At 46.1% G+C, this 26,735-nt stretch overlaps 1 protein-coding gene across 1 annotated transcript in view; it reads right to left on the reverse strand.

The window, feature by feature from the left end:
• The window catches only part of ABO (ABO, alpha 1-3-N-acetylgalactosaminyltransferase and alpha 1-3-galactosyltransferase), a 911,475-nt gene that overhangs the window by 218,734 nt on the left and 666,006 nt on the right, over positions 1-26,735 (reverse strand). Inside the window, exons 5-6 of the mRNA XM_069609331.1 lie at positions 4,212-4,247; positions 2,838-2,972 (exon numbers count right to left, since the gene is read on the reverse strand). Coding sequence (XP_069465432.1) covers positions 2,838-2,972; positions 4,212-4,247 — 171 coding nt within the window. The remainder of the gene's footprint in view (positions 1-2,837; positions 2,973-4,211; positions 4,248-26,735) is intronic.

Raw genomic sequence — 26,735 nt, forward strand, 5'->3', positions numbered from 1 at the left:
GGGGAACAGACAAACGGCTACCGTACTAGGCCTGGTGACATTTCCGGTAGTGCCGATATTTACAAGAGTTGAAGGGGGGCAGTGGGGAACAGGGAGTAGGAGAAGAACAAAACAAGCAGCTATTGTACTAGGCCTGACGACATTTCAGATAGTGCTGGAGGGGGAGAGGGAGGGAACAAAACAAGTGAGGGAGTGGGGGAGGAGGCAAACAAGCTGCTATCATACAGGTCAGGCGACATGTATAATAGAGTAAGTGCTAAGGATATAGTGAGGGGAGGGGGAGAGGAGAGAGGAGGGACAGCAAGAAGAAGGATTAAAATAGGCAGAGCATCACAAGCAAACAACAGGGGGGGCGAGACACAACAGGCAGGCATACAGACGACCGGGGGGGGGTTAGCGAAAGGAGAGAAAGAGAGGTAGGGATAGGCAATAAAGATGATTGCACTAAACTAGATGCATGAAAACATAGCCAGATTTGAAACCAAGCTAGATGCATGAAACACAGCAAAATTTGAAACCAAGCTAGATGCATTAAAACACAGCCAAATTTCAAACCAAGCTAGATGCACGAAAACCAAGCAAAATTTGAAACAAAGTAAAATGCATGAAAACACAGCCACATTTGAAACTAAGCTAGATGCATGAAAAACACAGCCAAATTTGAAACCAAGCTAGATGCATGAAAACACAGGAACGTTTGAAACCAAGCTAGATGCATGAAAACACAGCCAAATTGAATAGCAACCAGAATTCAGAAGCTAGCAGTGGGTGTGAACACGCGGTGTAATCAGAAGTGCAAACATCAGGGACAAGCAGAGAAGGAAGCTGAGGCAAAAGAGGGTAAATGTGTGTCCGGAGTGGGGAATGTACCCATAGTTATGGAGGAGTGTAATGGAATTCCAGAGTTCATAGTAGAGTGAGGTCACGGCATCAAGGAGGTTCAAGTGCAGGAGTGACAAGAAAAATACCTCAAGTAGCGTTCTGGTAGCGGACAGGGAGCAGACAAGGGCCTACGCTGTGGGCCTTAGTTGCTGGTGCTTAGTTGATATGATATGTTATGGCATTTGTAACGCATCTATTCACAAGTGTTTCAAGGCACGACGAGGCAAGGAAGGGGGAATAGAGGGAGGACAGAGACAACGATCTTACTAGACCAAGTAGCATTGAGATCGTGCAGGTTCAGGGGATGGGGAGGGGAAAAGTGCCAGGGGAAAGGGCAGGGGGCAGTTCCTGACATGTGATCAAAACAATAACAAGAAGTGCGGCCAGCAGGTGCAAGCGCTTTGGATTAAGGCGCTATATAAATAACACATCATTATCATTAAGTGCAGACAGCAGGTGTCCAAAAGTGCAGGTAGGGGGACTTTAGGGATACAGATACAGACCCAAGTGCAAGGGTTGCCGGGAGGCAGTGCGGGTGTGCAACTGGGCGGGCAAGGACCTGGGCCTGAAATAAGAGGGTAGCCAGGTGACCAGTGCAGTATCAGATAGGAAATCAGCAGGGGAGAGGAAGAGAGAAGGCCGAAGCAAATAGGAAGGTCTTGAGGTGCTTCCGGAACTGGAGATGGCTCTCCTCAAGTTTCAGAGAGGCAGGGAGGCTGTTCCAGAAGGAGGCCCCAGCCAAAGAAAGAGATCTACCACCAACTCGTTGATTGGAGAAGTGACTGACCCTGAGGGAGTTGGAGGTGGAGGAGCGAAGAGCTCGAGTAGGAATTGACATTCCATGATGAGCAGAGATGACTAGGTTGAAGCATTTTAAATCATGCAATGCATATTGCAAAGGTGTACGGAGAGGCTGCAATCTCAGTGGTTATATGACAGCTGGACCGAATTGTTTCGTGGGACTCAACTATTTTCTATGGGTTGTGGCGCGAGAGGGGGCAACAGTATTGTAAATAGTCTATCAATATCTAGGGAAACTGCCTGCTTTTGAGTGTTCTGCTATAATTTACATGCAAAACACATACATCAATGGCTAACATGCAGTCAACATGCTGTTACATGCATATCTGTCAGATAAGGAAAACAGATTCGACCAGCATAGGTCCTCTTGTCTGTACCATCTCTCCATTGTATTAAGAATGTACTATAATGTATTCAAATGTGGTGGTGATAATTCATAGTCATCCATAGAAATACCAAAATGGTTGTCTGTGCCATTACCAGCCTCCAGGCTACCCGGTCCTCGAGAGAGAAGCTGCTCGCTATCCCCTCGCTGACCCGTCAGGCCAAGTCCCCTCAATATCCATTTCCCATACTGGAAGTTCTGACTGTCCAATTCCATGGACATGTGACTGAGGCTTTGCAGTGCTTCCTTTGCTGCTGTCCATACACGCATGGGAGATGAGGGAGGTTACATATGGTAGCCAGTTTAGGGTGACTGGCAGTGGGCGTAGGGATGGGTAGTAAAGAAGAGAGAGGTAGTGCTATTGGGAAGTGTGTCGTAAAGTGAGTGATATGATAGGTTTTTTTTTGTTTTCTTTTTTTTTTGTTGATAGGTTAGGTTATTTAGAATGCTCTTAATACCCAGAGGTTTCTAAGCACAGACCCGGGGATCGAACCTGTGTTGCTCCGTGTCGTCTTGCTTCCAAGACAAGCACGTTGCCACTGAGCTATCCTCCCGAGACTAGTGGGCAGTGGGGGACAATGGCACACTTTGCACATATATCCCATGCATAAAACTTGTTTTGATCCAATAAATATGGCCATTACATCCACACCTATATTTCCTAATGTTACAGCAGATGCTTCACCTGCTTTTATGTTTAGTGCTTCTGTATGATTTTTGGTAACCAGCATTTGTGTTCTTTAAGCACTTCTAGTAAAATCATACTTACTTCTTGACGGCAAACACTGTAAGTCCTATACTGATATTCCTCTTCTTGTATTGTTCGTTCAGGATATCGCGATTGAAGCTCCCTTCCCAGACGATTGGTGCAAACCAGGGTGTCATCGTTAGGACATCAGTTCGCCTACAGGGTAGGAATATGTGCATTTTATTTACAAAACAAAAGAGCCAACATAGATTCACCAAGGACTAACATACACTTAGAAGTCAATGGAAACCTGCCATTGGCCAATATAAATCCAATACTAGCCAATATAAGTCCATGGTTTGCTGAGATAAACTGTCCATTGGATCATTTGTACCCAATGCCGACACACCCCATACACACACTCCATAGTGAGCCCATGGCAGACTCCAAAGAGTATCAGTAGCACAACCCAAGTATACTTCATAAGGTATCAATAACAGAATCCATAATTTATCAATGGCCCACTTAATAAATTAGATAAATATGATAAAATATTCATATACACACTAAAATTATAAAGACATTTTTTTGTCAATTCAATAATAGTTCAATTCCTTGGGTACAAGAGAGGTAAACAGCGTGCCATATTGGATGTCAAATACTTAAGAAAATGAATGGTATCCAAAGAGAGAGATACCCCTGTCCCTTGAACACCTTTTTACTGGTTAATAGCAGTCGATATAAAAATAAAACTTGTCAAGTATCATATTGAATATTAAAAATGTTATTTAGAATTTAGTATCCATAAATAACAAGTCCTTGCAAACAAGATTTTCGATAAGAAGAGTTTCCAAATAATTTTAATCTTCTCATTTATAGATCATATGCTCAAAATGTTTCAGGAAAGTTCTTTCCTTCATCAGGAGCGAATTCTGATTCTGTTAGCATAAATAATAATACATTACTTACAAAACTTGATAAGACATATTCATTTCAGATATTATCCAAATAAATCTTAATGCACATGCCCTCAAAATGCACATACATATAGTATAATTGCATTCATTCATTTTGTAGTTTCATGTATATATATTTGTTGAACATTTCTAAGAGTTGTATAGTAAGTACTTTAATGGTTCTCACAAGCTTTGCTCCTTTTCAAAGACCAAAACATACGACAAATTTTACTTATGGGTAAAGGTATTTACTTTGATGAGGTTTACTCTGGAATTACATTAAATTTATGTAGATTTGGATGGCATGTGTATTAATATTTATTTCTATAACATATGTAAGATTGTTTTGAAATGATGATGGAAAGAACTTTCCGGAAACACGTTGAGTATAGGATCTATAAATGAGAAGATTAAAATCATTTGGAAACTCTTCTTATCAAAAATCTTGTTTATGGCCAGGATGATGAGCTGTGGACAGGACTCTAGGTTGCATACTTACACTGGGTTTAGGACCTTCGGTTGGGCATAGTTCATCCTACAAATAAAAAGATAAAGCATTGTTTTAGCAGGAACCTTTGACCTGTCAAAGGGAGGATGGGCATTTTTATCTCAGTTGGACACAGATTTGATGCTCCTTATACGCAGATCAAAACAGGAGCTAAAAATGCCATTGAAGTCTTCCAGCTCAAAGCCAACAAATGACAAGGCTGTATCCAACCAGTTAGTTCAGCACAACAACTGGGCAGGTGAGAAGAAATCATGTCATATGACACTGTGATTCATAACAAAAAGTAAACATAATTATTTCTCTAAAATAACACAGCAGAAGCTAATTAAACAAGCTTGTCTTTCACTGCTTAGACCCATCTGCACTTACGTCGACCCATGTTTCAGATAATATGCAGTTTTTTCCAAAGAGTGTCACACAAGCAGAACTGTCATTGTAGCGGCCTGTGATGTATTCTCCGGCTTAAACCCAAGAGTGGATGATGGGTCGCCAAGGGGGCAGGCCACTGCCACAAACCAGGTGATGCTGGTCCTAGGGACAGTATGGGGCAGATCCACAGGCTATCCATCAGGTGGCACGAGATCATCAAAAGATGGCGTTGTGTTTTGTTTCCCATTAAAGAGCTCAGGAATTGTGCTATGGAAGTCTGACAGAGCTCTCCAGGAAGTAGGAAATGTCACATAATGCCTGTAATAACAACAGTGCCAACGGAGCACTTAGTTGAGATGGAAAAGTCCTAGCAGCATATCAGAAGTGCAAAGGCTGTGAGCAGGAGCAATCTCCCGCCTGCTTGAGCAATTATAAAAAAACGGTACTGAGAGAAGTCGTCTCCAGGGTTTCAGTGAAAGGTCACAGATGCACTCATTTTTGTATGTCTCTACAGACCAACTAGAACACCAAGATGGTAGTCAGTATCAAGATAGCGTGTATCCATAGTTGAAGTTCCGTCCTATTATCCCCAGCTGGGAAAACCATAGTTCCAGCACACATTAACTAATCAGACACTGTCCCAGTGAAGTACGATCAGGTGACGATCATTCCATTCTAACTGCAGGCCTGGTTTGGTGATTAAAGACCCTGGCCTAGCTCAGAAAAGCGAGTTTGGGTCTTTAGATAAGAATTAAGGGAAGAGGAGAGTGGACAGCAGAGTTGACAGGAGCCTGGAGTAGCGAGACAGGAGATTGGAGAAGAGTTTCAGGAGGTAGGAGGGAGAAGAAGGCAGCAGTTTGGAGGTAAGGAGTGAACAACTGGAGAGAGCAATAAGACTAGATAGAAGGAGGGGAATAAGACCAGAGAGAAGAATGTGGTTAAGAGGAGAAAGGATAAGGGTAACTGACTACTGGACAATTTATACCCATCGCTGACCAATATAAACCCACCATCGGCTAACATAAGCTGACCACTAGCTAATATTAACCCGACACCGAGGTGGTCAAAAGGAGAGAGAGGAGGAGTCGATGAGGAGCATGTGGAGGGAAGAAGGCATCCAGAGAAAGGACGAAGGAAAGAAGAATATCAGATAGAAACATGTGAAATCGAGAAGTGGAGGTCAGAGAGGAAGAAAGGGAGAAATGGAAAGAGGTGATCAAAGAAGCCAGATAGACAAACATCAGGAGGAGGTTGAGGAAAGAGAGGAACATCAGAGAGTAGATGGGGAGGAAAGAGGCCACTCCTATGCTGCAGAGGGTGAGCCAGAGTGCATGGGGGAATGAGCATGTCATTAGTGAGGTGCTTTTGAAACAAGTGGTTAGTGAAGTGGAAAGGAGAGGACCACAGGTACAATCATTTATTACAGAGGAGAAATAGTGGGGTGGCAGGTACAAGGGCCAAGACCTTGTATTAGGGAAGGGGCAAGAGGCCTAATAGGAAAGCCCAGGAATCAACTAGATAGCCTCTACTTGCTCCATGGCTGGGTTTTCCGGTAGGAAGAGGGCCCGCCTCTAGCACCATGAAACACCAGCGATGACCCCGTTGACAGACCTATTCTCTGAAACAGAGGCCAAGGCATGATGTCTCCCCACCATACTCAAGCTCACAAACACACATTGAGGAAGGAACATCCAGAGAGCACTGCTTGCCCACACACTGAGTGTTGGGGAAGACCCTGAGAGGTTACTAAGAGTGGGAAGAGACAAGCGATTCTCTTAATTAATGGAATTTAGCATTTGAGTTGTGACCACCCCTGTGATTCTATGTAAAAAGACCTTTTGTTTAAGAATGTTGTATTGGCGTTGGCGTCCATCATTGCAACAAGCACTGACCTATCTGACCACAGAGAAGGAGCTAGCCCCGGGATTGGAAGGAAACTGAAGCACTGTTTGCATTTCATTCTAACTTCAAAGGCATTTATTTCCCCTAACATCCCAAGACAAAAGGGTGGGGTTTGGTAGGGGAGGGAGTATAGGATTACAGGGCATGAGTTGCAAAATTGAAGAAGGTGTTGCGAGTTTGAAGATATTTCATATTTGTGTGTTTTGAAGAAAAGACAGATGGATCCTAGACTGGCTCCTGTTCTCTTCTTGAATCCATGGTCATTTCATGATAATCCACCCATTAAACAATCAAAGGGGAGAAGCAGTAGTCTATGTTTGTGTGGTGGAGCACCATTTGGTCAGTTGCATTCTGAATCTCATTGTACATGGGCTTCTGTGATGTACCAGAGCATCTCACGTACAAGGCTGGAACCAGCCCTACAGACAAGGGGTGTATCAGACACTTGTACTCCCTAAAAATAGGCAAATACTCCCAGAAAAGAAAAATAAGGAGTAAAAATACTCCCAACTAAAATAGGAGACATACACATAGGAGCCTGTCAGTCACTCTCCTTTTATCCCCACAGCTGCATGGCTATGTGTAGAGCAGTAGTACACTTAGTTCCACAGGAATAAACTTGTATTAATACTGTTTGACGCCCTAACCCAAAGAGGTAAAAATGTATCTTTTAATATGCATGAATAACTAGATGTAATGAAATGTTTATTACAAATGTATTTCTGTTCTACAGATAAAACATATTTTTACTCATTTGTAAAATACTCCTATTGGGAATGGGAATTACTTTTTTACTCCCTAAAAAACATTTTACTCCAACAAAAATATCGAGTAAAATACTCCCACTTCAAAATGTTATCTGGAGCACTGGATGGAACAGTGGAGCAGGGTGCTGTCAAGTGTAGGTTGGTGGCTATTAGCAATTGGGGGTGTATGAATATTTGTGACAATTTCCTTCTCAATCCAGTAGTCAAGACCGAAGTGTTCAGAAAAATATTTTGTTGATACAAAATGTTTTTTAATACTGGTATTACTCCGTTAGCTCTTGAACTTGCAATTTAAACCAGAATTACTAGCATGGAACATTACTATCTTCTCTTATTTGTCTCATTAGACTTGAGGTGATAATCCGAACTGCAAACACCAGCATGCAACATAAATGTAACCTTTTCTCTTTCATGTCTCTGATTTTAAATCAGCTAAACCGTAAACTATGGATCTCAGTAAACAACATAAGGAACACGTTACTTACCTGTAACTACTGTTCTCCAGCATGGGTCTGGCATGGATTCACATGCTCATGAATATTCCCTGTCGTCAGGCTGGGAATCCTCAGTAAAAGCAAAAACAGTTTCACTTTCACTTACAAACTATTTCGCCTTTAAACCAATCACTGTCCTCTGTGACATACTGACCCAATCCAATGACAGTCCTCTCCCTAAGCCCCTCCTCTGGAAGAAATCTTCAGATTTGGTAACCACGTAAAGTGGCAGTATGACCAAGAAGAGCCGCAGAGGGGACGGAGGGAGGGCGCGCATGCAAATCCATGCCAGACCAATTCTGCAGAACAATAGTTACAGGTAAGTAACTTACTTGTTCCTTCTCCAACATGGGGTCTGGCATGGATTCACATGCTGATGAATAACAAATACATAGCAGTACATAATTACACAACCATGGGAGGTGGCAAGGCTCAACAGAAGCAATTACTCTTACCTCTGGAACAGACTCCCCTCAAGCGAACAGGTTGCACAGCACTGCTTGGTCAACTCTGGACACCTCCCTGGAATCCCTGTCGACACAGTAGAACTTTGTGAAGGTGTGTGTGGACCTCCACATAGCAGACCTGCAGATGTCCAGCAGGGGCACACCAGACACGAACACCGTTGTTGCAGCGATCGCTCTGGTGGATTGGGCTCTCGGACGACCGGCAGCGGTCGGTTCGCCAACCGATGACAATGCATGATGCAGCCGGAGAGCCACCTTCAAATGGAAGCCTTGGACAAGGTCTTCTCATGGTTCACAGGACCAAAGTTCACAAACAGTTGCGGTTTCGGGAACAAAACAGGTAACACCAAAGGCTTGTTGAGGTGGAATTCCGACGGAACCTTCGACATGAAAGAGGGATGCGTTCGCAGCACCATCCTCGATTCATGGAAAGTCAGGTATGGTTGCTTGCAGGATAGGGCCCGGATCTCACCCACCTTCCTGGCAGAGGTGATGGCCACAAGGAAATCCATTTTCCACAATACGAACTTGAGGGGGGCCTGATGCATAGGCTCGAAGGGGTCCTCATGAGCCTCATCAGAACCACGTTGAGTTCCCACGCCGGGGCAGGAGCTTTCACGGAAAGATCGAAAAAGTCCCTCGAGGAACTCCTTGACGAGTCGATGATACCACAGTGAAGATCTTCCTCGAGACCTGGTGCATCGGGAGATAGCCGCCAGATGCACCTTGATAGAAGTGTGTGACAGGCCAGCCTTGGCCGAGGAAAGCAGATATGGAAGAATTTGCGGGGCGGTGACCCTCAGCGTGGTAATCTTCTGCAACCGGCACCACGTAGCGAAACGCTTCCACTTGTGACAGTAGCACTTCAAAGTCGACGATGCCCTGGCCTTGGCAAGGACCTCTCTGCAGTCTGCAGGCAACTGGTATCCACCAAACCCTAGGGCTGCAGGTGCCAAGCCCTTAGGTTCAGCGATCCTGGGTCGTGATTCAGGATTGCACCTCCTTCCCTGGCGAGAAGATCCGGAACTGCCAGCAGTTTGTCCGGGGGTGACGCTGACAGACAGACAGTCTGGATACCAAATCTGTCCCACCCACACCGGGGCAATGAGTATCATCTTGCAAGGACACCTTTTGAGTGTGCTGAACACTTATAGCAGGAGAGGGAACTGGGGGGAACGCGTATAGGAACAGCCCTTCCCACGGAAGGGAGAACGCATCCCCCAGGCTCTTCGGCTGGTGGAACCTGCTGGCGAACCTCTTGCACTTGGAGTTTGTCGCTGTCGCAAATAGATCTATCTGGGGCCTGCCCCACTCGGCGAACAGGCAGTCCACTTGATCCCGACAAAGCTCCCACTCGTGGCAGGAGCGCAGTTCCCTGCGAGGGAGTCTGCAATGGTGTTCTTGACTCCTGCCAGGTGAAGAGGGACGAGGTACATCCCCTATCCGACGGCCCAGTGCCTCAAGTCCTGCGCCTCCTTGGAGAGCGCCAGGGATTGAGCGCCCACTTGTTTCCTAATGTAAAACATGGTGGTGGTGTTGTCTGTGAAGATCCTTCCCACCTTGCCTTTCAGGGACAGGAGGAACGACCAGAGTGCCAAGAACACTGCCCGTAGCTCCAGGATGTCTCCTCTGGCAACCACAGGCCTTTGGCGTGCAGACGTCCGGTATGCGCTCCCCATCGCTCTAGGGAGGCGTCGGTGGTGACCATCTCCTGACATGGTGAGTTATTGAATCCTGTGCCTTGGGCGATGTTTGAGCGAACCCCCACCATACTATCGCCCGCCCGAACCCATCGTTGAGCTAAAGCTTGAATGTGAAGCTTCCAGACACCTGTATCCAGCGGGCGTTGAGTAATTCCTGGAGGGGCCGCATCTGCAATCTGCAGAGCCGGTCGAGGTACATGCAGAATGACATCATGCTCAGCAACGACTTGATGGCTTGCACCGTGGCTGTCCTCTTCGACGACAGCCGCTTCACCTTACCCAGAACGGCTGCTATCCTCTCCTCTGAGGGAGACGCCAGGCAAGACACCGTATTTAGCCTGGCACCTAGAAACAGCACGTTCTGCGATGGCGTCAAGCAGGAATTTGAATAGTTGACTGAGAACCCCAGATTCGTTAGTAGCCGGACGGTCGTCGCCATGTGTCCTTGGGCCAGCTCCTGCGAGTGGCCGCGAATCAGCCAGTCATCCAGGTATGAGTATATGTGTATGCCCTGTAGGCACAGATGGGGCGCCACTGGTGCCAAGCACTTCGTGAACACTTGGGGGGGGGGCATTTTCAGGCCGAAAGGAAGGGCCTTCAACTGTTAGTTCTATCCGGTCTAGAATGGGTCTCCAGCCCCCTGTCTTCTTTCTGACCAAAAAAGTGTCTGGACAGTCTCCGGAGCCCCAGAGTCGCTGGGGAACTAGCTCTATTGCCCCTTTTTGCAGCATGGCCCGTACCTCCTCCAGAAGCTGGGGGATGTGCTGCTGCTGTCGGGCCACCGGAGGGATCCGCGGACACCCGCGCTGAAACTATAGGGTATGTCCTTGGACGAGAGCGTCCAGCACCCATCTGTCGGTGGTGATCGTTTTCCACTCGCTGAGGAACTTCGTCAGCTGGCCTCCCACTGGTGTGTATGGGTGGGGGACAGACGTCCTGGTCAGTTCAGGCTTGCTTCGGCAATGGCGTCCTGCGGGCAATGGCGACACTGTCTTCTGCCACTGTAGGCCTGGGAACAGCCTCTCTAGGGTTCCTGTCGTAGATCTGGAAGGATGACAGTACAATGAGGAGAAACGTTTGGAAGACCAGCTTGACTTTCCTCTGAAGGATCGAAAGGAAGAGCAGTGCTGTGGAGGGTGCCCAGGGAACACGCCGTCTCCGTATCCACCTTGATGTTCCGAGCATCACGGCCTGCTGACTCTCGGTGCCGAAGGGTGGAGGGAGACCCGCGCCAGCGAGGGACCTGACAGAAAATTGTGAACTTGCACAAGCAGCCCCCAACCGAGGAACAGCCGAATACCCAAACAACAACCTGTGGCGGGCGAAATTGAGCTGGGCTGCCGAGTGAAGATGAGGCTGCGGAACATGCAGTGGTGGCCGTTAGTGAGAGGGAAAAGGCTGCGGAGAGCCCGCAGCTGTGTGGCGCCACACGCTGCAATACGCCCCCACACTGGACCAGTGCGGGAAGGTCCACTAATGATCCTGCTATGAAGATCCAGTGCGGGAACCGAGCATGAAGGGGGTCGTTCCAGAGCAGCATCGGAGCGGAGGAAAACCAGAGATAAGCGGAGGTGAGGAGTGGGGTTAGCGGTATTCCGTAACCATAGATATCCTCCACGGGCCCCCCTACGCCTCTCAGTCACATAATGAAATGCATGGAAGGAGAGAAGCAAACAAGCATCAGTCCGGAGCCCAGTGATCAGACGGCTGGCAAAACTCAAGCGCACCACCGGAGGGCTGCAAGCGATTTAAGACACGCAGAGCTCCCCCAAGCTGACCCAGCAGCAATAAATCAGGGCTGTAGTCGGTGCCAACCAACCCCCAACAGTCCCGCCGACACCTCCCAGAGACTCCTCCGCAAGGGGAGAGGAGGCCTGGACCACCTCAGGAACGTTTCCAGCATAGGACAGATGGATCAGTGGTGAAAACGCTGCAACACACCCATGAGAAAAGGTTGGTGTTGCTCTTCCTCTGCCTATTGCAAGCCATAAAGATAGCGACACTATGCACATGGGGAGAAGCCATACCCCCACACCCTATGATTGGGGGGAATGCCAACCCCCTGCCCAAGTCCAGATAGTGGAGTGAGGCCAACGTGAAGCTAGGGACAGGACTGTACCTGCAGAGAGGGTAAAGAGAGCTGGGGATAAAGGAGAGGATACGCCCGCTCATCACAGTCCCTCCGAATCCGTGGGACATACAAGCTTGAGTGGGATCCCGACAAGTGAAAAAGCCACCTGGGGAATACCCTCAAAGAGCACAACTCAATAGAATAAGCAGGGGGTAGGTCAATCTCTACTCCACGTTGGCAAAGGTACTCGGTACACCCTGAAGGGGTTCCCTCTCGCGTGTCCCTAGATACAAGAAACCACAAAGACTCATAGTGCGGTGGAGTCGATCCTCCCGGAGCAATTCAAAGCCGAAGCAAATCTGGAAAACATAGAAGAGGTATCAGGGGGATCACCCTGCATCATCCCCAAGCGCCCACAGAAGGGAGAAAAGAACAGGCCCTCCCCCCACAGCAAGAATCCTAGATAGGCTACAACAATATAGAAGAGAAGAGGCCCGGGACCCTAAAGCCACCAGAATGAGCAACGCGTCCACAAAGGAAGACATTGCAGGGATCATGGCTCAAATTCGCACCTCAATATCAGACATACAGACATCCATATCAGAATTAAGAGGAAAAGTGGAGTGCATCGAAGGAATAGTAGAACCTAGAACATAATCAGATCAACATGGACCTAGTAGAAATGAAGCTGAATGCAAGAATGACAGATATAGAATTGGGAGAAGAAGAACTCACGCTCAAAATGGATGACATGAAAAATAGGGAAAGAAGATCTAATCTAAGAATACTGGGTCTACAAGAGAAGGAAGGCGAAACGCCAGCCCAGGTCGAGAAAAAGGTTCAAGAAATAATAAACCAGCTCTTTGAGGCTGAGAGTGGAAAAAAGGTGCACATTGAGAGGGCCCACAGAGGAGGACATGCATTTGCAGGAGGGCCACGCTCAATAGTAGTCAAGTTCCTCAGCTACAAGGAAAAGACAGAGATCCTCCTCAAGGCCAAGCAAACCAAAGACCTTGAATTCCAAGGCTCCAAGATAAAGATTTTTCAAGATTTGTCGAACTTCACTCTGGGATGAAGGAGAGCATGTAGGTCACTCACAACATGGCTGACTGAGAAAGCCATCCGATATAGATGGGGGTATCCCTTTGATCTAACCTTTGAGTTCAAGGGGCAGGACTACAGAGTTGTCACCCCCGAGGAAGCTAGACAAGTGCTCAAACATATTGCAGAACCAAATGACGACAGAGTTCCGGTTGGACCCAGTGGGGCCCAGGAGTCCAAGCCTCAAAAAAACAGAGGAGCCCCACCAATGGCGAAGAAAAAAAACCAAGGCTGGGAGAAAATATGCCAAGCTGAGTGAAGTGTCACCCATAAAGCCGCCATGAAAAGGTAAAAGGGGTGCTGGGTAACACAAGTGGTAGAAACATTAAAAAAAAAAAAATAACAATGAATGGGACCGGGATTAGCAAAGGGAACTCCCCAGGAGGAATGAGTTTCAAACCTAGTTCCCCTCACCTAAAAGAGGGCGTCTCAACCCCAAAAACCTAGGACAAGTACAATGGCTGTGGTTCAGTTAGTGGGTCGGTTTTTGTTAATAGTTCATAAGGAGACAGAAGGGGTGGGGGACATGCAGACAGACAAGGGTGCATGGGGGACAGGCTGTCACATAAACCACAGGGGGAATCGGGGGCGGAACATGCAAAAAAGAGGGGTCCCACCATGATGATGGCTGCGACAGATAAAAAAGGGCCAGGGAGAACAACCTTGAAGGTAGCTACGCTTAAGGTAAAGGGGCTTAATTTGCCTACAAATAGATCTCTAGTCGCAAGAGAATTTCACAGAGCTGAGCTAGATGTGCTCTTCATCCAAGAAACCAAACTCAAAGCAGGGGAAGAGAGGCAACTAACAGGGAAAGGATGGGTCAGACATTCTGGGCCTTAGCGGACCGTAAAAAAGGGGGGGGGGGGGTAGCCCTGATACTCCATAAGAAGATGAAGCTCACAAACCCAGTAGTACAAGCATTAATGGGGAGCAGACTCCTAGTGGTGCGGGGCGAATGGGAGAACATGCAGATTACCTTTGCAGGGGTGTATACACCCAATCAAGGCCAAGGGGCATACAACAAAAGGACCCTATCCACCATAATAGCAAACGGTAGAAGCCCCTTAGTGATATGGGGGGAATTTAACACGTGGGCAGACCTTCAGATGGACAGACAAGCTACACGGGTGCTCGCCAGGGACACCTCAAGGGAGGAAGCTAGTAAATTCCAGACCAGCCTCAACGACAGGGGTCTGGTGGACGTCTGGAGGATGGCCAACCTGGACAAAAAGGGATACACGTTTAGGTCAAGTGTTCTTGAGACATTCACTAGAATCAACTACGTGTTGGTCAACAAAGACACCAGCCCCAGAATTAGGCATAGTGACATCCGCCCTATAGGCTGGTCGGATCATGACATGGTCACAGCAACATTAGATATGGGCGGGCTCAACCGATGAGACCCTACATGGCGCTGCAATTAATTCTTGTGGAAGGACAAACTCTACTCTCAAGAATTAGGCAAGGCAATAAACGAATACTTCCAAATCAATGGTGATGGGGAGGTCAGAGTGTCGACAGCATGGGAGGCGGGTAGAGCAGTTTGGAGGTGTCACCTGATGAGACAAGGTGCCAAACGAAAAAGGAAAGGGAAACTGATGGAAGAGAAACTGGGAAACAACATTTCTGCACTACAGGGTAAGATGCATGCCCTGGGCTCCTATCGAGAGGCACCTTTAGAATCTCTCAAACGAAAAAGGGAAGAACTAAAGAACACAAACTGGCCATGTTTGCTGATGACATACTACTCTACCTAGCAAACCCTAATACAGCCATACCAATAGTTCTACAGACAATAAGCGAATTCGGTAAAGGGGTGGGATTAAAAGGCAATGCAGAGAAGTCCACACTCTACCCATTCAAGAATCCAACCTCCTCAAGCGTGGGAGACGTGCACACAGGGTAGGGATCAAGATCAGGAAAAAGACAGAAGATATATATGAAGCGAACCTCCCCCCACTACTACAACAGATATCAAAGGACCTCGAAAGATGGGGCAAACTCACAGTGTCTTGGCTCGGTCGCTTAAACACCATAAAAATGGTAGTGCTGCCCAAGCTTTTATACCACTACAAGATGCTCCCAATCGCCATCCCCCGAAACCACTTCACAGAGATAAAAGCTAAGTTCATAAAATTCCTATGGCAGAGGGAAAAAGCAGCGCATTGCTTATAACACCCTAATTCAGCCGACGGAGGAGGGAGGAACAGGGCTCCCGGAACCTTATACATACTATCGCGCTGCCCAATTTCATGCCCTGGTGCCTCATCTCAGAGGTGACACTCAGAAGCAGTGGGTGACCATTGAGAACCACCTAATGAAGGCCAGTGACATTCGTAGAGTGGCTATGGGCTCCTAAAAATGCATTCCCCAAGAGTGTAATAAACCATTTTGCACTGGGCCCTCTTCTGAAAATACATGGCCCTCCCCCTGAGCTGCGTCTGCCCACCCGTCCCCCATCAGGAATAAAATTCAGGATCCAAATCGCTATCAAAAATGGTATGCGGTGGCCCTGGAAAGGGCGGGTCAACTCATAAATCCTAGCGGGTGAATAGCTATTCAAGACTTGGAAGCAGGCTTGCAAATAGGCCCGCTGGGAGTATTTATGTTTCTGCAGCTAAAAGGAGTGCTTTCAACAGCAAAATGGAAAGAGAAGCTCCAAAGGGGCCTCACTCGTTTTGAGAAAACAATCAGCGAAACCCTCTCAACCAGTGGCCTCATATCGCAATTATATAGATCCCTGGTAGGCGAACTAAAGAGCAGACTGAGTGGCCTAAGAAAGAGATGGGGGAAGGACCTACTCCCAATGATGACAGATCAACTATGGTCCCAAATGTGCAGGTCAGCACAAAAGTCCTCGATTTCGGCACAATACAAACTCCACGGAATAAAACTATTGCACAGATGGCAATAGGACCACAAAAGGCTGTCTAAGATTTTTGATCAATCCAGCCCTCAATGTTGGAGGGGATGTGGTGCCCAAGCTGACTATTGGCACATGTGGTGGTCATGCCCCAAATCACAAACATACTAGAAAGAAGTCCTGACATGGATAAGGAAAATAGAAGGAATACATCAGGACAGCGGCCCTAGACTGGTGTTATTTGGTCTCGAAGAACAGGACCACCACTGGATGAGAGTTCCCCACATGACTCATTTCCTTTTACTAGCAGCTAGAGTCTGCATCACCATAATTTAGAAAGCCCCCAACCTCCCATCGGAAGCTACCTGGGCCTGTAAAGCCAGAGAACTCTACGAAATGGAGAGCATTACAGGCGCAATCCACGAGAAATAGCCAAGTAGAGAATTGGAATGGGCGCCCTTCCTCGAAGCCTATGAATAATCTAAAACGGAAACTGTGACACTGTTACCCGAGATACCGATCAGTAATACTTAGAAGACTTAATCCCACCAACTTTCTCCTCTCCAGGGGGCGTTGAGGGGAGTTCAATGTTTGTGTTGAAAAGTTCACATTAGACATGCTAAATTATGTGCTAATTCTGCCAATAGGCCGATGATGAAATTTGACAATGCATGTTTTTGAAATGCTTAATAAAGTGAATTTGGAAAATGTTGCCTCTGCCTTTTGCAGCAGCTGTGCTCAGGAATGAACATGTGACATTTGAACCTGCAGCAGCTTGGGATGTCAGTAGACTGTCATTGCAAGGTATATGGTTGCATTATGCTTTTGGCAGAAACAGAATTACGTGCATCATTTTATAATAAAAAATAAAAAAAGCTCAAGCTATTTCACTGTCGCAAATAGCATTCCGTCACAGAGCCCCTTGTCAGTGGCACAAGCTCTCTAGGCCTCATTATGAGGTGGGCGGTAAGGGATTACCGGCACCGGTAAGGACACCGGTGCCGGTAATCCCTTACCACCCTATTCCGAGGTCCCTTAGCGGGTCCCTTCCTCAATGCCTGGTTTTGCCAGGTGTTATGGAAGGGACCCGTTAAGGGACTTCAGAGCTAATAATTCAGGGGACAGGGTGTCTCCAGAGCAAGTGATCAGAGCCAGTAGATGATGGGCCCCTGGGCGGTGTGAGGAGGATCCCCTGGCTATTCTCCCCTACTCCCTGTTGCATGGTGGTGGAAAGCTAGAAGGCTCACCTCTGAGTCCCCTCCCCAACTGAGAGGGCCTGAAGCTCTTTCTGGTTAGACTCAAATTCCTAATATGAAAAACAAATTCTTCACTTTAATATGAGTCCATTTCATTTGTGGGTCATTGGTATGATGTTACACGTACGAGATTCTCCAACTGCAGTATCCGGAATGTCCTTTAAAAGTCCTGACAAGATGCTGCTTTAGATTCTGAGGTACACACTTGCTGCAGTGTTACAAATATTACAGTCCAAGTTGGCGGACAGGCCCCCTCAGGCCAAAGTGAGGCCAGCGGCACCCAGGTGCAACAGACACTCTCAAACCTGTCCCAAATGCTTGAAGCAGGTGGAGACACTCACTCAAAGCACAACCTAGGAGGAGGGAGCACACTATAAACACCAGAGGGACCTGGGGAGCCTTGTGGGTTGTTGGCGAAGGAGGTTTTTTGGAGACAAAACTTCAAAACCTGGTTATTCGATGGACAATGACAACTGCAAAGGGACACGGTCAGCAATAACATCCGAGAAAAGTGACTGGAGAGGAGGCAAGATGGGCTGACAAACCGTAACCAAGTACGTGGGTAGATAGCAGCAACCAAAGAGTCACACTAGAGGCTCAACCAAAACTGACCAACTTACTAACCCACTCCCCCCCTTCCTGCTCCTCTAACATGACCAGTGCCACTACACTATACCTTTGGTTAGCCACACTACACATAAACACACCAAGAATCAATTTAATGGCACTCCCGCCATCTCTGAGATGCTGGAAGCACATCTAGAGTGAACCACCCGCCACATAGTCCATAAGATCGCCAACGACACAAGTACAGACCAAGACACCAGATAATCATTCAGCAACAGCCACCCACGACTCTGGATCCCATATGGACACAATCTAACCAGTGTGCACAACCCCAACCCAGCCAATATAACATCTCACACTAACACCAACACAAACACTAGCACAAACCCAAGGCAATGAGTCTTACCCATATGGTTACAACGCACAGGGCCTCCTGCACCAACTCCCACATGCTAAACAACACTCACAGACGCCAGTTCCTCCTGGTTCTGAACCTATCCTCTCATTCTATCCTCACTAACCCCCACTCTCTCCACGTGAGTGACTGGAGACTGCCCGTGGGTGGTAGCGGTGCATGGTATAAATCGACATAACATAGCATAAAAGGGCTGTTAGAGGAGTTAGAGGTGCTGGAGGCAAGAGGGGAAAGAGAAAGGAGGTGATGATGCCACCAGGAGGTGATGGTAGTACAGCGAAGGTGATAATATTAGAAGGTAAATGTGCTACAAATGAGGACATGGTTGTAACATCAGGAGGTGAAGGTGGTATAGAGGAGGGGGTGGTAACAGGAGGTGAAAGTGGTAGAGTGGATGAGGAGGTAGCAATACCAGGAGATGAAACCGGTACAGAGGAGGAGGTAAAAATAGGCAATGAGAGGGAGGTTGAGGAGAAGGAGGAGGGGAACAATACCACAGTTAGAGCAGGAAGATTCAAGCATGCTATGGTGGCCCTAGGCAGAACCAGAGGGTGGGAGGAGGAACAAAACCAAGGGAAGCAGGCCAGAGGAGGAATAGTCAGAGCTACTGGTTATGGTAGGGCCTAAGTTTGGTGAAAGGAGGGAGACCAGCCCTGGTGAGATGGGGGCGATAAGAGGTGGCAGCAAGAAGCCCTGGCATCACCTCATGTCGCTGGAGAACCAGAGGCCTTTGTGGAACCAGGACTGGTGACAGGGCTTGGGAACCCCTTGGATACCGGAATACGGAGAGACTTTTTTTAGGGTATGAGAACCATGGGAATCCCACAATGCTACTGTGGAGGTTAGACAGTGTCACACCTAGTAAGAATAACATCATTTTGATTTCTTGACTGTTTGTTATTTCACCCATTTTGTTTTTGTGTAAGCAAGCACAAGTACATCTCTTCAGTCCAGGCTGTCACACAGGTGCATCTCCTAACAGGTAATCTATGATAATTTTTAAATACCACTGAAATTGAATACACAGTCATTATGAATAAATAGTTGTTTCACTGATTGTATGTATTAAAGGTTTATGATAAACTATAACACAATCAAAATATAAAACAGCAATTTATCATTTTTAATAACAATGGATAATATACTAATAAAACCTGCAGTTTGAAAACTCTGCAAATGGAAGTTGCAGCAATTTAAAATAGTAACTTTTAGTGACAAATATTGCATATCACACATGTGAATTGGTTGGAATGGGGGCACCCTGGTGTCTGTGGAGGGCCACGTTAAAGTCCAAATTGTAAACTCTTTCAGGTATCAATCATATTTATTTTCAGATTAACCCATCAAACATTTGCAATTAAAAAAATTACATTCAATAAATAAGTAAAACAAATTAAAACCAACAAATATCAAAGTCTAAGTGGCTCAAGCAATGGTTGCCATAGAATGACAAATTTGACAGTTTGGAATAACAAGTTGTGCAGCTTCAAATGGGGTCTTGTCTCAAAATGGCGATACCCTTTCTCAATATTCTCATGTACACCCTATTCAGCTGTACGTGCCACCCATCATTGTTCTTCTATGTCGTCTGTGTATTCAGCAACCTAGGGCTCCCTAAGGTGTAGCTTAACTACTTCTTTGAAGAGTGACAACATTACTGCTACCCTACTTTTGTGCAGTGACTATACAAACAACAAAGATCTAAAAACCTCTACTAAAATACTTTTATTATTTTATATCTTCACTCTTGCTTGGGAGGCATTGAAAGCAGGATGTGACATTGCATCTGCCTCACCTGCACTATCACATTTCCCCCTCTGGTTAATGTATTAACCAACAACCCTTCAGCCATCATTCTATCATAAGCATCTTTTGGGACACACGCTCTGCAAACTCCCTTCAAGCTACCTCCATGTCTTTCATACTCCTCCGGTATTCAGGTCATAAAACAACACTCCCCATCTCCATCACAATCCACCCAATGCTGTGTATAATTCTCAGGTCCCGGGAGGGCTAACACATTTGCCGGGGGGGGGACCAATCAGTATGTCAATTTTAACCATGCATGTTTTATTTTCGCCATTCAATGCATCTGTTTGCGTGTGGACATGTATCGAGAGGGAAGTGGCATCCGAAGAGCCATGCCTAAGTGACAACATTTGTGGCTGTGCATTCTTGGTCCCAACTCCCTTAAAATACCCCAAAACTACCTGAAGGATGCAGAGGCTTAGGAGTAAAACAATGAGGACAGGAAGAAGCACCTTAAAAATGTTGCCCAACCTGGCAGGTACCCGGGCGAACATCAGGTGATACCAATCTTCATCTACCACTGCACTTCTCTCCTCTATAGTAGTGTGCAACGTATGTAAGGCAGTTGTAGCGTAAGTCAAGATGCTTAACAGGCCTGACCTCCTCCTTAATTGAATTCATTCCTCTCTCAGTGGCATTTGGCAATTGCAGGGGCTCCCACCATGTAATTTGAATCCATTCAGAGTTTGCTGCAGCATGTATGCCAGGTACGAGAAGGCAATTTTGAAAAAGACTCCTGCTTTGCTGAACAGGCGGTACTTGGTAGGAATTTCTGCAAGTTTATGTTTTGAAAAGTAATTCTCACATTTGCTCCTTTGTAATGTCAAAGATCGATGAGACTGGTTCTTAATATACGCTGCATTAATGGCAGGATGTTCAGTGATCGACACAATGTGACTTTGCAGCACCACAAGTGCTGGTGAATGCAAAGTGGTTAGTGAACATGAACCGCTCCAGTTTGGTGGGAGATGTGTATATGCTCGGGTGCCACAGGACCAATAATGGTTCAACAGTGCTGCAGGGCCTAGTTGCAATGCTGAGAGGCCCATCGTACACTCACACCGTATATTCCTGCCCACATTCACTGTCCCGTTATATCTAAAGCATAAAGAAGGGGTGTAATTCTCAGAACGTGAAAGAGCTCTTTCGTCTTGTCAATCCAGGTAAGTATTTTGGCGTACTGTCTCCACTCAGCAAGACATATGTTATTAAGGTGTGAAACTGTTTCTTTTGCCAGTCCTACCATTGCCTCTGTTCTTCATCCCGTTAGCCCCTCTTCCCATTTTCCTCAGTGAAAGACCTCCCCTATAATGTGCAGCTGTGGTCTCATCCAACACCAGGATAGTGTCTTTCTTTTTGAATCTGTACATTTTTTTAGGCTTTGTGTCCGGAAGCTCACTTCCCCGATATGTGGGCCCTGTAGTTCGTAGTGCATTGCAATATTTTAGTTATCCTAATCTGTTTGCCATTTTCTTAAGTTTGATAAAATCGTCAACATGAAGTGAGTTTTGTTTTTCTACCCATTGTGTGTCCTGTCACTGGAATAACACTCTTGTCTTGCATAATACAGGATGGACCATACAGTGTGCCATGGATACTGGCAACTCCTGTGGTATGAACAGTCTGGGGGCACCTGTTGCATGGGGAATGAGAGACCAAACGTAGCACATCTCATTCGATCTCTCCCTATCCATCACCTGCATGTGGCCATACCACATGATATCTATATTGAAGGGAGGGCCACCGTTGGTACAACCCGGAAACCTCCCTTTTTGTCCTAGTCACTGTTCCACTCCATTTTTCAAACACATTTACAACATACCTTTTTGTGCCAATAACCATTGAAATTCTAGTGAATGGGGAACAAGAAAACCAGTCTGTTTGTCAAAGGATGAACAGAATTCAAAACAGTCACATGAAATTATACTATTCTGCCCTTTGTTTTTCCTGCCTCTCTTTAGAAAGGGGGGCACTGCTCTTGTCTTTCTTGACATCGCTCCTGAGCACCCATGACTTTTCTCTCTTGAAGTTTGACAACAGTTGGTGTTGCGTATTCAACCTTAAAAGGTCCCACAAACCGAGGCTTGCTCCAACGATGCACGAAATTCCTCACTAGTACTCGGTCTCCTGGGTAGAGCTGTTGTGGTGGTATCAGCGCTGTAACATCTGGAGATGTCTCTTCTTCAGATGTCTGATTGTCGAGGCCTTGCCTGGTTGGATATAAACTTAAGAGAATCTGTCATAGCCCTAAGATATTTATGAAACTCTTCACCGAAAACAGTTGCAGAGCTATGAGCACCAAAACATGTGCATGCAGGCATAACTGGAACATGCATTCTTCTACCTGTGACTTTATGTGCAGCGTGAGATGATTGTCAGAACCTGGTTGATTCTGCATAGCGAAAAGAGCGACTGCAAAAAAAAGAGCCAATTCTTGCTAAGCGTAGCATGCAGCTTCGCAAGGTGTTCCTTAAGCAGGCCATTGAGGCGTTCCACAACTCTGTTGGCTTGGATATGATAAACTTAACATAATTTGTGCTTAATGCCCAATAAGGATGTAACGTCTTTAAAAAGGTCATTGAAAAAATGCTGTCCATTGTCAGACCGCAATACTTTGCATATTCCCCACCGAGGAAACACCTCACATACGAGGAATTTTGCTTCTGATTTAGCATCATTATGAGCGCAAGGTCCTGCCTCAAGCCAACGCAAGAAGGGGCACACCACAACAATCATATAGTGGTAGTTGTTGTATCTACTGCTCATATTGATATAATCTATACGAAGATGATGAAAGGGCCCAGAAGCGTGAGGCAGCGAAGCATTTACTATTTTGAGGGTGTGTCCTGCAGTATGCTGCTGACACACTGCACAGTTAACAATACATTCGGACACAAGCGCCTGTAAATTGGGGACAAACTAATTATCCTGTAAATCTGCTGCTACATACTCTTTTGATGCGTGTGAGGAGTAGCGTTACTGTTTAAGGGCAATTGTAAACAATCCTAATGGTATAACAGGCTTCCCAGTTGTATTCTGTCTCCAAATCAAATCTGTGGGTGATAAAAAATCCCCTTTTTGTCCATAGTTCTTCCTTCTGAGGTGCACGTTCCTGTAATTTTATTATTTGCGTGAGGGGTTGGGCATCATAGGGGTCAGTTATTTGTCCTTGCTGTTGTATAATGTTGCTGGGTATTGCTACTATTTTCAATATGTTTGGTAAATATGCTGCTTCTGTGGCCGCGTATCTGCCACGTCATTACCACGTGCTATCATGTCTGTTGCATGGGTGGTGAATTTTACCACTGCCACTGCTGAAGGGATCGTTAACATTTCAGTTAAGTTAGATAACAATTGGGCTTTTTGTACTGGTGCGCCCTCACTCTTTTTAAAACCCCTCCTTTTCCACCACCAAATTTCTGAATGTACTATGGAAGTAACGTAAACAGAGACACAATAAATAGTGACAGGGTGATTTTCATACATTTCTAATGCTGATATTAGTGCCGTTAGCTCTGCCATTGCACAGAATAATGCAAGGGCAATCTTGCTCTTGTTACCACTTCATATTCCTCATCCTCACAAAGTATCACTGCTGCTCCTGTATGTCGCAAGCCAATGCTCTGATTAATCATCAATGACCATTCAATGAACAATATCTCTACCCCCTCTAGTGCATCCTCCTCAACAGGGGGAATATCATCAAAGAAGACAGTGTACGTGGAGCATTCATGTGTATAATCACCCTTCTACATGTGTTCTGCAAATAAATGAGCTAGATTAACAATGAGGCACCTCACAATTTTTATCGAGAGATTAAAAAAAGTCACTGTACAGCCTGACACGCGTTGTGTGCTAAGTGTACTTTTTGACTTTTCCAGAATTGCGAAAAGGGCATGCTCTACACAAAGAGTCACTGAACAGCCCATGGTAATTGTTGATGATTTCTCTATTGCGAATGATGCTGCTGCCAAATGCTGTTCGCATGGGAAATGTCATTGCATTTCTGGGTCCAAAAGGCCATTGTAATAGACCTGGGACTTGTGCCCCATTGAAGTTTTCTGAGTGAGGACAGCGGTTATCAGGTAACGATTGGCATGGGAATATATGAACAACTCCTTTTTGTAATCTGGCATAGCCTGAACCGGGGCGGTGCTAATGAAATGATTCGATCATCTCTTCTGACCAAATAAGGGGACTTTTCTCCTTGTGTGCTTCTTTTAGGCCCTGTAAAAGGGGTTTAGTATAAGTGGTGTAGTCTAAGATCCAGGATCGGCAATAACTGAACAGTCCCAGAAACTGCTGCATTTCTTTTACCGTGGTTGCCTGTGGTGTGTTGTTTATAGCTTCTGCTCTTTCTGATGTTAACCTCATTTCTTCGAATAATATTATCTGCCCGAAATATATTACTTATCTGACAATATTGCAGTTTTACTTAGTCCACCTTGTACCCCTTTTCGGCAAATAGTGTCAAAAGCATCACTGAATCTTCCCTGAATTGGTCTTCGTTGGTGCTGCACACCAAAAGATCATCAACATATTGTATTACCACACTTTGTGTGTGTAAAATTCCCAAGTCCATTTGTAACACTCTGTTAAAAACACTGGGCGATTCACAGCACTCTTGTGGTAAACGAGTGTTGGAATCTTTACCCATGGTACATAAACACAGTGAGGCATTGCGAGTCTGGGTGTAGCGGTATGGGAAAGAAAGCATTCTTGAGGCCAATTGGTGGCGTCTGTAGGGATATTTACACAAAATGGTGGCTGGGTTGGGCACCATTGGAAATTCAGCTTCTACTATGTTAACATGGGGATTCTCACGGTTGTATAAAGCCCTGTTGCCATAATGCAACAATGGTGTCATATATTCCTTCAACCACCTCTCTTGACAAAGGGCACTGTCTTACTCGGGATCATATTGCCCCTTGTTTTAGTTTAATTCTGATCATTTCTACTCCCTTTTGGAGACCCACATTGTGGGGGTTGCTGGTCCATAGCTCTATAGGCACCTTCCCCAAATCATCCTGAAAGTGTGGCGATAGTGTCTTAGCGAACAATACCTTCTCGCAGAGCCCTCTCTGTTTTGTACTGTCAATAGGCAGGGTATGCATACATCAATAATCATCTGCCCATCACCGTCATCATCTTGAAAAAGCTGTTCATCAGTCAAATCAGTCAAGCGCAAAATTGGATCAATGCACAACACGGTGCACCATTCAATGCCTTCTTCATCTGCCCCGTGTAATGTTATTTATTTATTGTACATTTGTATGGCGCCTATACAGCAGAAAGTGTTTCCAGGCGCCACAAGTCTAGGCCCCGGTATGACTCTTGAAGGGACCAGGAACTTGGTGCAACAGCAGGGGGGCTTAGCAAGGAAGAGAGAGGCAAGGAGAAGGGGAAATGGAAGGTCTTGAGAAGTTCTTGAACATAAGGAGGTCTGGCTCAAGTCTGAGAAGGGCAGGGGAGCCATTCCAATGGGAGGCTCATGCCGAGGAACGAGATCAACACCCTACTCTCCACTTAGAAAAATGTGAGACCTGCAGAGGACCGAAGGACTATAGCAGGGAGGTATTTAGGGAGAGAAAGTTGAAGGTAGCGTGGTCCCAGGCCCCAGAAAGCTTTATGGATGATGCAGATGGTCTTGAATTTGATCCATGCAGCCACCGGGAGCCAGTGGAGAGATTGTGGGGCTAGGGAGATGCAGTCCATGGGCTAGAGACCAAGGATAAGTCTTCCTTTATTATAGCTGCTTTTAAATGTACCATAATGATGGTTCCAGGTGTAATAGGTCTAAAATCTGTTGGCCTAAATAAATATTCTGTGGGCAGATGCAGTATTTTATCTTTAATACTGGGGACCCATCCTAATAACACTTGTACTCCATAAAAGAAATCAATCTAGGTGAAGTGGCACTCCTCGCAAAACACTGTGGCCACAAAAGGCCTGTATTACTTATCTTGCTTATGCATAGTGTATACCTGGAGTAGAGCACACTATAACCTCTTCAATAAAAGAAATTATCAGATTTAATTTAGCCACTCAACAAAGGCGCTTTTATTTTTTGCGTACCTATCTTGATACTTAAATCTTCTGTAAAAGGAACCAATACCATAGCCCAGAGGATCCATACTTGTCCATTATGATGTCTGACAAAGGAAACCCTCCCTCCCTGATACAGGATTGTGTAGCCCCTGTGTCTGCTAGAAAGGAAAATGTCCTGTCTCCTATCTTTACTCCAACCAGGGTTCCTCTTCTTGGTTGGGGGTCACTGATAGTATTGGGCACGTCAGAGCCCTCTGTGGGCTGTCCTATTGTGGGTACGTACTGGTGCCAGGGAACGGAAAAAGCATTGCCCCCCTACTATGTTGACCCTGTCAAAGTGTGGTACAATGCCCAGTGGAATCAACATCTTGGTCCATTGCTGTGTTCATTGCAGTGTGTGTGCTTGGAGGGGATTTGGTGTTGTTGAATCTGGGCCTGCAGTGTGTTCGGAGGTGTCGGGGTGGGATACTGAACCTGTCACTGCTGCGCCAAATTGAGTGTGTTTGTTGTGGGGTATTGCATCTGTTGTGGCTGCATTGTGCTTTGCACATTCGCAAAGTGATATTGTTTCTGTTGCTGCATGGAGTTCTGAAAGTCGGGTGTGCTGTATCTGATACTGTGGGTGATAATTATGTGTATTATATGTTGGGACACCCCTTGGCCATAGGGTCCCGAACCATAAG

The sequence above is a fragment of the Ambystoma mexicanum genome, chromosome 8 (assembly GCF_040938575.1).
Source record: "Ambystoma mexicanum isolate Mex_15411 chromosome 8, UKY_AmexF1_1, whole genome shotgun sequence".
Classification (NCBI taxonomy): domain Eukaryota; kingdom Metazoa; phylum Chordata; class Amphibia; order Caudata; family Ambystomatidae; genus Ambystoma; species Ambystoma mexicanum.